This window comes from Poecilia mexicana, unplaced genomic scaffold (assembly GCF_051168715.1).
Source record: "Poecilia mexicana isolate PSO_F unplaced genomic scaffold, ASM5116871v1 scaffold_13, whole genome shotgun sequence".
NCBI classification, from domain to species: Eukaryota; Metazoa; Chordata; class Actinopteri; order Cyprinodontiformes; family Poeciliidae; genus Poecilia; species Poecilia mexicana.
Genome location: NW_028263382.1, coordinates 15,007,964 through 15,022,119, shown reverse-complemented (window position 1 = coordinate 15,022,119; position 14,156 = coordinate 15,007,964). Strand labels below are relative to the sequence as shown.

General features: G+C 36.6%; 2 protein-coding genes across 4 annotated transcripts; both read right to left on the bottom strand.

The window, feature by feature from the left end:
• Positions 1–2,000: 2,000 nt before the first annotated feature.
• Positions 2,001–6,453, bottom strand: LOC106914149 (uncharacterized). Of its 2 annotated transcripts, XM_088011738.1 has the most exons (4): positions 6,315–6,453; positions 6,121–6,213; positions 5,548–5,688; positions 2,001–3,683 (listed from the first exon to the last, which is right to left on the bottom strand). In XM_088011738.1, the coding sequence occupies exons 3-4, from the start codon at positions 5,609–5,611 to the stop codon at positions 2,485–2,487; spliced, it is 1,263 nt and encodes a 420-aa protein (XP_087867864.1). In that variant the 5' UTR covers positions 5,612–5,688; positions 6,121–6,213; positions 6,315–6,453; the 3' UTR covers positions 2,001–2,484. The 2 variants fall into 2 exon arrangements, with proteins under 2 accessions (XP_087867864.1, XP_087867865.1); XM_088011739.1 differs by lacking the exons at positions 5,548–5,688; positions 6,121–6,213; positions 6,315–6,453 and having other exon boundaries at positions 2,001–3,158.
• A 2,369-nt stretch (positions 6,454–8,822) lies between these two features.
• LOC148155788 (uncharacterized) lies at positions 8,823–13,799 on the bottom strand. 2 transcript variants are annotated; one of them, XM_088011725.1, is made up of 4 exons: positions 13,638–13,799; positions 13,455–13,547; positions 12,878–13,018; positions 8,823–11,008 (listed from the first exon to the last, which is right to left on the bottom strand). In XM_088011725.1, the coding sequence occupies exons 3-4, from the start codon at positions 12,939–12,941 to the stop codon at positions 8,970–8,972; spliced, it is 2,103 nt and encodes a 700-aa protein (XP_087867851.1). In that variant the 5' UTR covers positions 12,942–13,018; positions 13,455–13,547; positions 13,638–13,799; the 3' UTR covers positions 8,823–8,969. The 2 variants fall into 2 exon arrangements, with proteins under 2 accessions (XP_087867851.1, XP_087867849.1); XM_088011723.1 differs by having other exon boundaries at positions 13,649–13,799.
• Between the last annotated feature and the right edge of the window lie 357 nt (positions 13,800–14,156).

Here is a 14,156-nt window from a genome sequence, read left to right as displayed (position 1 = left end):
TGTCAGAGACAAAACTATATAATTTTAGTTAGGACTGTCAGTGTTAGATATTGAAACAAATACTGATAGCATTCATTCATGTTTAGTAAAAAGTCTAATCAGTCAAATTTAGCTTTCACTTTTTCATATTATCAAACAATAACTTTATTTTCCCTCAGACCACTGGACTTCATATATTACTAGGCTTCCTCTGACACTTAAGTATTACAAATGTCTATATGTTGTATATATTAAGTTTTTGAGAAAAATATTTTTTTCATAAATAATTTGACGTAAAAGTATTCATAACCCTTGCATACTTATTTTCATTCAAAAAGCAGTTAATTCAAATGACAAAAGGAATTCCTTAAGAATAAAAATCCAATCTACAGTTTCTGTTTTTTACAGCATTTCAATAATACATTTCAAATGTTGTAAAAGCAACATTTTATATTCCTATCAGAAAAATATGTGGTAACAATAAAAAACCAATTTAAATCTAGTATTAATCAGAAGTGTGAATAATTTTGAGCCGTAATTATTTTAGAAATGTTTCTTTAGCCATAAAATGGTGTAATAAAAACACAATTTAACCTTTGTTTGGATTGTTGATTTTAATGAATATTCAAACACCAGAATTCCTTTCGATGCACTGTTGGACTACATTACCAACAAAGACTAAATTTGGAGCAGAAACAAGGTTTTATGAAACCATTCAGCTCTTCTAAATGTATGACTCAATGACAGGACCAGCCACAATGGATAAGGTGAAATTTTGAGATATTTGTGACAAAGTTATGATCTTTTCAGGAAGGATCAGAGCAGACTCTACCCGCAGAGGAGACTGAGGTATTTTGGGAAGCAGGAGACTCTCCTGAAAACCTTTGACTCTGTTGTGGCATCAGCTTATCTGCAGTTGAGAGGAAGCGGCTGGCTAAGCTAATCAGGAAGCCCAGCTCTGTGAGACGATGCCCCGTCGACCCAGAGCAGGACTCTGACTAAAAGAACATGACTGATAGACAATGTCTCCCACCTCCTGCATGAAGCTGTTGCTGAACTGGAACGCCTGTTCAGCGACAGACGGCTGCATCCCAATGGAGTGTCGTATATGAAGGATATGTCTAAGTCCCAGAATACTTGAAATGAACGTTTTCATAGGAAAATCACTCTTTTTGACTTAATTATATATTTACAGGGAGATTAGGATTTTTTTTATTACATTAAATATTAGAAAAGTTGACATTAAAAAGAATCCCAATAGATTTTGGCAATACATCTAAAAAGCTGAAAACAGGAGGATTTTCTATTTACGTAAGAGTCGTAACTGCAGCTTGAAATGGATCAAACCAAATCTCTCAATATTTCATAGACAGCTAGCTACACATATTTTATCTTAAAGATAAAATGCAGCTCAAGTAGCCTACGGGGATTTAATATGCAGAGAAATTTTTCCATCAAGATAAATTTAATTGGCAAATAGTGACCTGTATTTGTTTAGTACTGGTCTTGTTTGGTCTAATCCAAGTTTAGATCCTTAATCTGCACACTAGATTACTATATTCTGAAGTACAACAAACCTTTGAAAGTAAATTAGCATGAAGTCATTTTACATTATTGAACATGTACATCAGTTAACAAGATCAGAGAACATTTGTGGCACAGCTGTATCTATAGCAATGACAAAAATGCAGTAAAGTGCTTATAGAAATCTGATTTATTAGTATTAACTCAGTGAGAAATCACATTTCCAGCAATACAAGAAAAAATGTCTAGTGTATTCTATAAAATCAAATCAAACCATTAGTGGAAGAGAAACATAACATACCTAAACACAAAAGTTATCTTTAAAAGCACAGAAATTCTCCACAATAAGCTTTACAGCAATACCATTTTAAATCAGTTTCCATTGTCATAAGTGTTTCATAGATTTCAACACTCACAGCTGAATAACTGTTTTTCCTTAGAGTCTTCCTGTCATGAATTGTGTTTTGGAAGTGGTGAGGCAGACGTTGAGACCATGGTAGAAGTGAAGAAAAGGTGATTTTAATGGTAATAATCCACCAGAAAAAATGCAAAGTGCAAAATCCTGGCAGCAGAGAGAGAAAGTGGAAGGCTAAGACTTGACAACTGGTAACAACAGGAAACACCAATAGACAAAAACTACAGCCAGACTACACGATAACTTTACACTCAATGAGAAATATGACCAGGACCCGACAAGGAAAGAACACAGGTGACTTTAAATACACGGAGGGTAATCAGGAACGATATACACCTGGGAACAATAAAAGGGAAGTCAGGACAGCAGACTCTCTACGAACAGAACCTAAAATAAACACACAGAGAAACTCAAATCTTCACACTTCCATTTATACTAGTATTTGTCCTCATTTCCTGTCCCTAAAATATCACAACTAGAATGTCCATCTTTAGTGGATTCTCATGTGTGTGTTTAAAATTGGCTTCTGGATACATCCATGTCCACAAAGATCACAAGTGAAATGTTTATCGTGTGTGGGTTCTCATGTGTCGAATTAAACATTGTTTTCTGCTACATATGTATCCACAAACATCACAACTGAAAGGTTTTTCTCCAGTGTGGATTTTCATGTGTACATTTAAATGTGATTTTCTACTACATCTGTATCCACAAAGATCACAACTGAAAGGTTTCTCTCCAGTGTGGATTCTCATGTGTACATTTAAACTTGGTTTTACACTACATTTGTATACACAAAGACCACAACTGAAAGGTTTCTCTCCTGTGTGGATTCTCATGTGTACATTTAAACTTGATTTTCTACTACATCTGTATCCACAAAGACCACAACTGAAAGGTTTCTCTCCTGTGTGGATTCTCATGTGTACATTTAAATTTGATTTAAGACTACATTTGAATCCACAAAGACCACAACTGAAAGATTTCTCTCTTGTGTGGATTCTCATGTGTACATTTAAACTTGATTTTTGGGTACATCTGTGTCCACAAAGATCACAACTGAAAGGTTTCTCTCCTGTGTGGATTCTCATGTGTACATTTAAACTTGATTTTCTGCTACATCTGTATCCACAAAGATCACAACTGAAAGGTTTCTCTCCTGTGTGGATTCTCATGTGTGTGTCTAAGATTTTTCTGTTGCTAAATGTGTGTCCACACAATTTACAGAGATGTTCATGTCCTGCTAGGGTTCTCGCATGTCTTTTCGATGTTGGATTTTTTTTACATATTTCACCATTGTCATCACAGCTAAACTTCATTTCAACCTGAACTTTCCTCATTGAATCTAGGGTTTTCTTTGAAGTAAAGGGTTTCCTTTTACCCCCAGAGATTGGAGAACCTTTAGTTGAATGGCTCAACTTGCTGTCATTTCCCCTGTATTTAGATTTTGGCTTGTAATCTGGCAATTGTTCAAGTTGACAGAAAACATTATTTACATCAGCTTCATCCTCCTCTTCCTCCTCCTCAATGAGTTCAGTCTCTGATGAGTAAGAATAATCTCCATGATCTTGCTTTCTGATAGGTTCTGCTGCTTCACAGTGATCTTCTGGTAACTCTCTGTGGTGCTGATGAAGGTGTGAGGACCAGATAAGCTCTTCATCATCCTCATTCATGGTTGGTGGGAGAGACTCTGGACCTTGTAGGTCAAGACCTGGACCATGTTCTTCAGGAGCATCTTCTTTAAGCAGCAACATCTGCTGAGCATCTGCAGGAACCAGTGAAGCAAATTATGTACATTATAAACCACTGCAGCTTTATATTCACATCAACATTACTAGTGTTACAAACTAACCTACATAAATGTTTGACTTTAGGTTGAACTTCGATGTTCGCTCTTAGGCAACACCCTCAGAGCGAACAACATCACACAGCAATATTTTCATCTTTAGACATTTTTTACTAAAACTAAATGGGTTGGCAATCAGCCGCCCTGGGGCCCATATACCACCAGACTTAGTCTCTTTTCTGGGGGAAACCCTTAATAAGATCAATTAACTTTTGATTACTCATTAATCCATAACTTGCATCTGTAGCAGAAAGCCAAAGAAATGATAGCTGAGTTATTTAAATGGGGTGTTTTGTTGCTAGTTTGCACGTTTTCCTTACAACCCTGTAGCCAAAACATGTCACTTTACATCTTGAATTGATGGATGATCTCATTGTGTTCATAAATTTAAAAATAAACTTGTCTCTTTTGAAAAATGTGTCTACTTCTGTTTTATGCACTTTACACATAAATAACAAATTAAATCCCAGAACAAAGAAAACAAATCACTTTGGTGTGATTACATGAAGATAATGAACTCATTAAGTTGATATTCCCCTTAAAACATGTTTGTCCTTTTTAAATAGTTTTCACGTAGAGGTGTGCCGATCATAATCGGCCGATTTCCATGAAAAAATGTATGATCGGTGATCGCCGATCACTGTCTCTTGTCGCCGATCTCACTTCGCAGCCTACATGTACAGCTGATCTCCTCTTTCTTTCACACTGCAGAAGAACCAATCAGAACCAGCATTAACCAGCAAGCTGTTCTCTCAGGAAGTTTTGATTCAGTAACTTGGGATTGTTTATTTTGATGCAAAATGCATTTCACTTTGAATGAATATTTCTTCTCTTTTTTATTTTTACATTATTTGAGATAGGCAGTGTTAAGAGATTTATTCGACTCATCTATAATTTATGGTACTGAGAGTCTTACTGTTAAATATTGTTTTACTGATTGCAGGTTTTCGGTTGTCTTTTTGACTGAGTATCTGCTGCAGTGTGCCTGCAAATATTTTCCATGTTTATGTATAGATTAGGTGAATTTATTGCCAGATCATTTTCCCATTGTGTCAGATCATATAGCAGTATTTATACTTAAAGCGAAAAATGAACAGCCAGTCCAGGTGATCGGCAGAGATCAGTGATCGGCAAAGATCGGCCTCATAGATAATCGGTACTGGAATCGGCAGCAAAAAACCTGATCAGAGCATCCCTAGTTTTTAGTATTTCTTTTTTGTACCCTCAATGCTCTGAATCAGATGTGTGATCCAACAGAGAATCAAGACAAAGCCACTCTGCCCTATAGATGTTTACAGTAATTTGCTTCATTTAGGAACTAGAGCGAGTTTCTTAGGAGCATCGCTCTGTCATTACGTTGTTGTGATTGAATGCAGACTTCCCAGACCAAAGTGCCTCTATACCCAGTTTCAGAGCTGATGGGGTAGAGAGTCTCACTCCAACGATTATATAAACACGTTATTTAAACTGGGAGAAGATCAGAAAGTTAACCGACTTCAACCCTAAATGAGGAGAGCCAACCAGAAAATGAAGGCCAAAGACCTGAACATAATCTTCAATAGCTTTAGGAATCAGAGCTCCATTGAACCAAGAGCAGCAGAAAAGTTGAATATTTCAATGATGAATCAGGTTTGATACGTTTATTTGCGTTAGGATTCAGTCACTCTTCCATCAGATAGAAAGCGAATCTGCTAACACAGACACAAACCGTTTTTCAACTTTCTGTTAAGATAAACCTCAGAAAGCTGCTCCTAAACCATTACTGATAAGAAAACATACAGACCTAATCTATGCAGCAGGACTTTGGGGTTGAAATCAGCCTCCAGCGTTTTGCCTCGATGTTCCATTTCTTCTAATGGAGACCGCTCCTCTTCACAACCAGACTGATGGGTGAACTGGTGGTGAGGCCAACTTGTAGATCCAGCTGAGAGACAGGAACCACAAAATGAACAAAGTTAAAAAGCTACAAATCATTGTAAAATACAATGTGATTCTATAACTCATCTATTAGGATCTTTGTTGGTCCCAGATATCCTCACAGGACAATAGCTGGGCTTCTTACTGTGCAGTATTGTACTTTCTACTTTTATTCAACAAACAGAATAGAGACATCGGCTAAAGTTTGGTAACCAGAGACAAAATGTTGAAAGCTTACAGAATAAGAAAAACTAATAATTAAAACTGAAAAAGCACTAAATAAATGACATAAAATAACAGAAACATAGCAGTGGCCTCTGACCTGTACAAGCAACATCCAAAGAGCTGATTTAGACAAAAGCAGTTATTTAAAGCGTGTGGAAGAACTTTATGCATTATTTCATCAAAGTTTTAATTCCACAGCAATATTTCAGCTCACCAGGACGCTGGAGTTCACAGACGATCCCACAACTGATCCTCAGCAGGAAATGGCCGCTCTGCGCCGCACTCAGCTCTTCTTCACCATCCGTTTCTGAAACACACCATCCTGTTAAAATACTGCCTGCTCAACACTTTATAGCGAAGATACAAACATATTTCAACAAACTATGAGAATATTTACTGTTTTCTTACCAGAAATATCACCAAACCATGAAAAGCGGGACGCGTTGTCCCCGCATGACCTAAGATGGAGAAACAGGAAATCCTACTATTCAGTTTCTTCTTGCTCTTGCGGTTTTTGCGGGTTTGCGAAAAGAAAGAAAGAAAAAAAATGCTTCTGGTGTGCATCGCCGCCACCTACTGGTGAGGAGTGTAGGTAAAATTGGCAATTTTATTCAATTGTCAGAGACAAAACTATATAATTTTAGTTAGGACTGTCAGTGTTAGATATTGAAACAAATACTGATAGCATTCATTCATGTTTAGTAAAAAGTCTAATCAGTCAAATTTAGCTTTCACTTTTTCATATTATCAAACAATAACTTTATTTTCCCTCAGACCACTGGACTTCATATATTACTAGGCTTTCTCTGACACATAAGTATTACAAATGTCTATATGTTGTATATCTTACGTTTTTGAGAAAAATATTTTTTTCATAAATTTGACGTAAAAGTATTCATACCCCTTGCATACTTATTTTCATTCAAAAAGCAGTTTGTTTCAAATGACAAAAGGAATTCCTTAATAACATTTTCTGTTTTCAACAGCATTTCAATAATACATTTCAAATGTTGTAAAAGCAACATTTTATATTCCTATCACAAAAATATGTGGTAACAATAAAAGACCAATTTAAATCTAGTATTAATCAGAAGTGTGAATAATTTTGAGCCGTAATTATTTTAGAAATGTTTCTTTAGCCATAAAATGGTGTAATAAAAACACAATTTAACCTTTGTTTGGATTGTTTATTTCAATGAATTTTCAAACACCAGAATTCCTTTCGATGCACTGTTGGACTACATTACCAACAAAGACTAAATTTGGAGCAGAAACAAGGTTTTAAGAAACCTTTCAGCTCTTCTAAATGTATGACTCAATGACAGGAACAGCCACAATGGATATGGTGAAATTTTGAGATATTTGTGACAAAGTTATGATCTTTTCAGGAAGGATCAGAGCAGACTCTACCCGCAGAGGAGGCTGAGGTATTTTGGGAAGCAGGAGACTCTCCTGAAGACCTTTGACTCTGTTGTGGCATCAGCTTATCTGCAGTTGAGAGGAAGCGGCTGGCTAAACTAATCAGGAAACCCAGCTCTGTGAGACGATGCCCCGTCGACCCAGAGCAGGACTCTGACATGACTGATAGACAATGTCTCCCACCTCCTGCATGAAGCTGTTGCTGAACTGGAACGCCTATTCAGGGACAGACGCCTGCATCCTAACTACGCAATGGAGCATCGTAGATGAAGGATATGTATAAGTCCCAGAATACCTGAAATGAATGTTTTCATAGGGAAATCACTCTTTTTGACTTAATTATATATTTACAGGGAGATTAGGATTTTTTATTATATTAAATATTAGAAAAGTTGACATTGAAAAGAATCCAAATAGATTTTTGCAATACATCTAAAAAGCTGAAAACAGGAGGATTTTCTATTTACTTAAGAGTCGTAACTAACTGCAGCTTGAAAAGGATCAAACCAAATCTCTCAATATCTCAGACAGCTAGCTACACATATTTTATCTTAAAGATAAAATGCAGCTTAAGTAGCCTCCAGGGATTTAATATACAGAGGAATTTTTCCATTAACATAATTTAATTGGTAAATAATGGCTTGTACTTATTTAGTACTTGTTTGGTCTAATCCAAGTTTAGATCCTTAATCTGCAGACTAGATTACTATATTCTGAAGCACAACAAACCTATGAAAGTAAACTCGCAAGAAGTCATTTTACATTATTGAACATATACACCAGGCAGAAACATCAGTTAACAAGATCAGAGAACATTTGTGGCACAGTTGTATCTACAGTAATGACAAAAATGCAGTAAAGTGCTTATAGAAATCTGATTTATTAGTATTAACTCAGTGAGAAATCACATTTCCAGCAATACAAGAGAAAATGTCTAGTATATTCTATAAAATCAAATCAAAACATTAGTGGAAGAGAAACATACCTAAACACAAAAGTTATCCTTAAAAGCACAGAAATTCTCCACAATAAGCTTTACAGCAATACCATTTTAAAGCAGTTTCCATTGTCATAAGTGTTTCATAGATTTCAACGCTCACAGCTGAATAACTGTTTTTCCTTAGAGTCTTCCTGTCATTAAATGTGTTTTGGAAGTGGTGAGGCAGACGTTGAAACCGTGGTAGAAGTGAAGAAAAGGTGATTTTAATGGTAATAATCCACAAGAAAAACTCCAAAGTCCAAAATACTGGCAGCAGAGAGAGAAAGTGGAAGGCTAAGACTTGACAACTGGTAGCAACAGGAAAAACCAATAGACAAAAACTACAGCCAGACTACACAATAACTTTACACTCAATGAGACATATGACCAGGACCCGACAAGGAAAGAACACAGGTGACTTTAAATACACGGAGGATACGCCTGGGAACAATCAAAGGGAAGTCAGGACAGCAGACTCGCTAGGAACAGAACCTAAAATAAACACAGAGAAACTCAAATCCTCACACTTCCATTTGTAATAGGATTTGTCCTCATTTCCTGTCCCTAAAACATCACAACTAGAATGTCCATCTTTAGTGGATTCTCATGTGTTTAAAATTGGCTTCTGGATACATCCATGTCCACAATGTTCACAACTGAAATGTTTATCGTGTGTGGATTCTCTGGTGTTTGTTTAAATGTGATTTCTGGGTACATCTGTATTCACAAACATCACAACTGAAAGGTTTTTCTCCAGTGTGGATTCTCATGTGTATATTTAAACTTGGTTTTACACTACATCTGTATCCACAAAGATCACAACTGAAAGGTTTCTCTCCTGTGTGGATTCTCATGTGTTCATTTAAATGTGATTTTCTACTACATCTGTATCCACAAAGATCACAACTGAAAGGTTTCTCTCCTGTGTGGATTCTCATGTGTACATTTAAATTTGATTTTTGGGTACATCTGTATTCACAAACATCACAACTGAAAGGTTTTTCTCCAGTGTGGATTCTCATGTGTATATTTAAACTTGGTTTTACACTACATTTGTATCCACAAAGACCACAACTGAAAGATTTCTCTCCTGTGTGGATTCTCATGTGTTCATTTAAACTTGGTTTTACACTACATCTGTATCCACAAAGATCACAACTGAAAGGTTTCTCTCCTGTGTGGATTCTCATGTGTACATTTAAACTTGATTTCTGACTACATTTGTATCTACAAAGACCACAACTGAAAGGCTTCTCTCCAGTGTGGATTCTCATGTGTTTGTTTAAACTTGATTTTTCGCTACATTTGTATCCACAAAGACCACAACTGAAAGGTTTTTCTCCAGTGTGGATTCTCATGTGTATATTTAAACTTGGTTTTACACTACATCTGTATCCACAAAGATCACAACTGAAAGGTTTCTCTCCTGTGTGGATTTTCATGTGTACATTTAAATGTGATTTTCTACTACATCTGTATCCACAAAGATCACAACTGAAAGGTTTCTCTCCTGTGTGGATTCTCATGTGTACATTTAAATTTGATTTTTGGGTACATCTGTATTCACAAACATCACAACTGAAAGGTTTTTCTCCAGTGTGGATTCTCATGTGTATATTTAAACTTGGTTTTACACTACATTTGTATCCACAAAGACCACAACTGAAAGGTTTCTGTCCAGTGTGGATTCTCATGTGTTTGTTTAAACTTGATTTTTCGCTACATCTGTATCCACAAAGATCACAAAAGAAAGGTTTCTCCCCTGTGTGGATTCTCATGTGTACATTTAAACTTGATTTCTGACTACATTTGTATCCACAAAGACCACAACTGAAAGGCTTCTCTCCAGTGTGGATTCTCATGTGTACATTTAAACTTGATTTCTGACTACATCTGCATCCACAAAGATCACAACTGAAAGATTTCTCTCCTGTGTGGATTTTCATGTGTACATTTAAATGTGATTTTCTACTACATCTGTATCCACAAAGATCACAACTGAAAGGTTTCTCTCCTGTGTGGATTCTCATGTGTACATTTAAATTTGATTTTTGGGTACATCTGTATTCACAAACATCACAACTGAAAGGCTTCTCTCCTGTGTGGATTCTCATGTGTGTGTCTAAGTTTTTTCTGTTGCTAAATGTGTGTCCACACAATTTACAGAGATGTTCATGTTCTGCTAGGGTTCTCGCATGTCTTTTCGATGTTGGATTTTTTTTACATATTTCACCATTGTCATCACAGCTAAACTTCATTTCAACCTGAACTTTCCTCATTGAATCTAGGGTTTTCTTTGAAGTAAAGGGTTTCATTTTATCCCCAGAGATTGGAGAACCTCTAGTTGAATGGCTCAACTTGCTGTAATTTCCCCTGTATTTACATTTTGGTTCGTAATCTGGCAATTGTTCAAGTTGACAGAAAACATTATTTACATCAGCTTCATCCTTCTCTTCCTCCTCCTCAATGAGTTCAGTCTCTGATGAGTAAGAATAATCTCCATGATCTTGCTTTCTGATAGGTTCTACTGCTTCACAGTGATCTTCTGGTAACTCTCTGTGGTGCTGATGAAGGTGTGAGGAACAGATAAGCTCTTCATCATCCTCATTCATGGTTGGTGGGAGAGACTCTGGACCTTGTAGGTCAAGACCTGGACCATGTTCTTCAGGAGCATCTTCTTTAAGCAGCAACATCTGCTGAGCATCTGCAGGAACCAATGAAGCAAATTATGTACATTATAAACCACTGCAGCTTTATATTCACATCAACATCATTAGTGTTACAAACAAACCTACATAAATGTTTGACTTTAGGTTGAACTTCGATGTTCGCTCTTAGGCAACACCCTCAGACCAAACAACATCACACAGCAATATTTTAATCTTTAGACGTTTTTTACTAAAACTAAATGGGTTGGCAATCAACCGCCCTGGGGCCCATCTACCACCAGACTTAGTCTCTTTTCTGGGGGAAACCCTTAATAAGATCAATTAACTTTTGATTACTCATTAATCCATAACTTGTATCTGTAGCAGAAAGCCAAAGAAATGATAGCTGAGTTATTTAAATGGGGTGTTTTGTTGCTAGTTTGCACGTTTTCCTTACAACCCTGTAGCCAAAACATGTCACTTTACATCTTGAATTGATGGATGATCTCATTGTGTTCATAAATTTAAAAATAAACTTGTCTCTTTTGAAAAATGTGTCTACTTCTGTTTTATGCTCTTTACACATAAATAACAAATTGAATCCCAGAACAAAGAAAACAAATCACTTTGGTGTGATGACATGAAGATAATGAACTCATTAAGTTGATATTCCCCTTAAAACATGTTTGTCCTTTTTAAATAGTTTTCACGTAGAGGTGTGCTGATCATAATCGGCCGATTTCCATGAAAAAATGTATGATCGGTGATCGCCGATCACTGTCTCTTGTCGCCGATCTCACTTCGCAGCCTACATGTACAGCTGATCTCCTCTTTCTTTCACACTGCAGAAGAACCAATCAGAACCAGCATTAACCAGCAAGCTGTTCTCTCAGGAAGTTTTGATTCAGTAACTTGGGATTGTTTATTTTGATGCAACCTGCATTTGACTTTGAATGAATATTTCTTCTTCTTTTTTTTTTTTTTACATTATTTGAGATAGGCAGTGTTAAGAGATTTATTTGACTCATCTATAATTTATGGTACTGAGAGTCTTACTGTTAAATATTGTTTTACTGACTGCAGGGTTTTCAGTTGTCTTTTTGACTGAGTATCTGCTGCAGTGTGCCTGCAAATATTTTCCATGTTTATTTCTAGATTAGGTGAATTTATTGCCAGATCATTTTCCCATTGTGTCAGATCATATAGCAGTATTTATACTTAAAGCGAAAAACTAACAGCCAGTCCAGGTGATCGGCAGAGATCAGTGATCGGCAAAGATCGGCCTCATAGATGATCGGTACTGGAATCGGCAGGAAAAAACCTGATCAGAGCATCCCTAGTTTTTAGTATTTCTTTTTTGTACCCTCAATGCTCTGAATTAGATGTGTGATCCAACAGAGAATCAAGACAAAGCCACTCTGCCCTAAAGCTGTTTACAGTAATTTGCTTCATTTAGGAACTAGAGCGAGTTTCTTAGGAGCATCGCTCTGTCATTACGTTGTTGTGATTGAATGCAGACTTCCCAGACCAAAGTGCCTCTATACCCAGTTTCAGAGCTGATGGGGTAGAGAGTCTCACTCCAACCATCATGTAAACACTTTGTTCAAACTGGGTGAAGATCAGCAAGATAACCGACTTCAACCCTAAATGAGGAGAGCCAACCAGAAAATGAAAGCCAAAGACCTGAACATAATCTTCAAGAGCTTTAGGAATCAGAGCTCCATCGAACCAAGAGCAGCAGAAAAGTTGAATATTTCAATGATGAATCAGGTTTGATACGTTTATTTGAGTTGGGATTCAGTCACTCTTCCATCACATAGAAAGCTAATCTGCTAACACAGACAAACCGTTTCTCAACTTTCTGTTAAGAAGATAAACCTCATAAAGCTGCTCCTAAACCAATTCTGATAAGAAAACATACAGACCTAATCTATGCAGCAGGACTTTGGAGTTGAAATCAGCCTCCAGCGTTTTGCCTCGATGCTCCATTTCTTCTAATGGAGACCGCTCCTCTTCACAACCAGAGTGATGGGTGAACTGGTGGTGAGGTCAACTTGTGGGCCCTGCTAAAAGAGACAGCAACCACAAAATGAACAAAGTTAAGCAACCACAAAATGAACAAAGTTAAAAAGCTACAAATCATTGTAAAATACAATGTGATTCTAGAACTCATCTATTAGCATCTTTAGTTGGTCCCAGATATCCTCTCAGGACAATAGCTGGGCTTCTTAATGTGCAGTATTGTATTGTATTGAGGTCGGCTAAACTTTAGTAACCAAAGATGAAATGTTGAAAGCTTACAGAATAAGAAAAACTAATAATTAAAACTGAAAAAGCACTAAATAAATGACATAAAATAACAGAAACATAGCAGAGGCCTCTGACCTGTACAAGTAACATCCAAAGAGCTGATTTAGACAAAAGCAGTTATTTAAAGCGTGTGGAAGAACTTTATGCATCATTTAATCAAAGTTTTAATTCCACAGCAATATTTCAGCTCACCAGGACGCTGGAGTTCACAGATGATCCCACAACTGATCCTCAGCAGGAAATGGCCGCTCTGCGCCGCACTCAGCTCTTCTTCACCATCCGTTTCTGAAACACACAATCCTGTTAAAATACTGCCTGCTCAACACTTTACTGCGAAGGTACAAACATATTTCAACAAACTATGAGAATATTTACCGTTTTCTTACCAGAAATATCACCAAACCATGAAAAGCGGGACGCGTTGTCCCCGAATGACCTAAGAGGGAGAAACAGGAAATCCTACTATTCAGTTTCTTCTTGCTCGCGCGGTTTTTGCGGGTTGGCGAAAAGAAGAAAAAAAAAAGCTTCTGGTGTGCATCGCCGCCACCTACTGGTGAGGAGTGTAAGTAAAATTGACAATTTTATTCAATTGTCAGAGACAAAACTATATAATTTTAGTTAGGACTGTCAGTGTTAGATATTGAAACAAATACTGATAACATTCATTCATGTTTAGTAAAAAGTCTAATCAGTCAAATTTAGCTTTCACTTTTTCATATTATCAAACAATAACTTTATTTTCCCTCAGACCACTGGACTTCATATATTACTAGGCTTTCTCTGACACATAAGTATTACAAATGTCTATATGTTGTATATCTGAAGTTTTTGAGAAAAATATTTTTTTCATAAATAATTTGACGTAAAAGTATTCATAACCCTTGCATACTTATT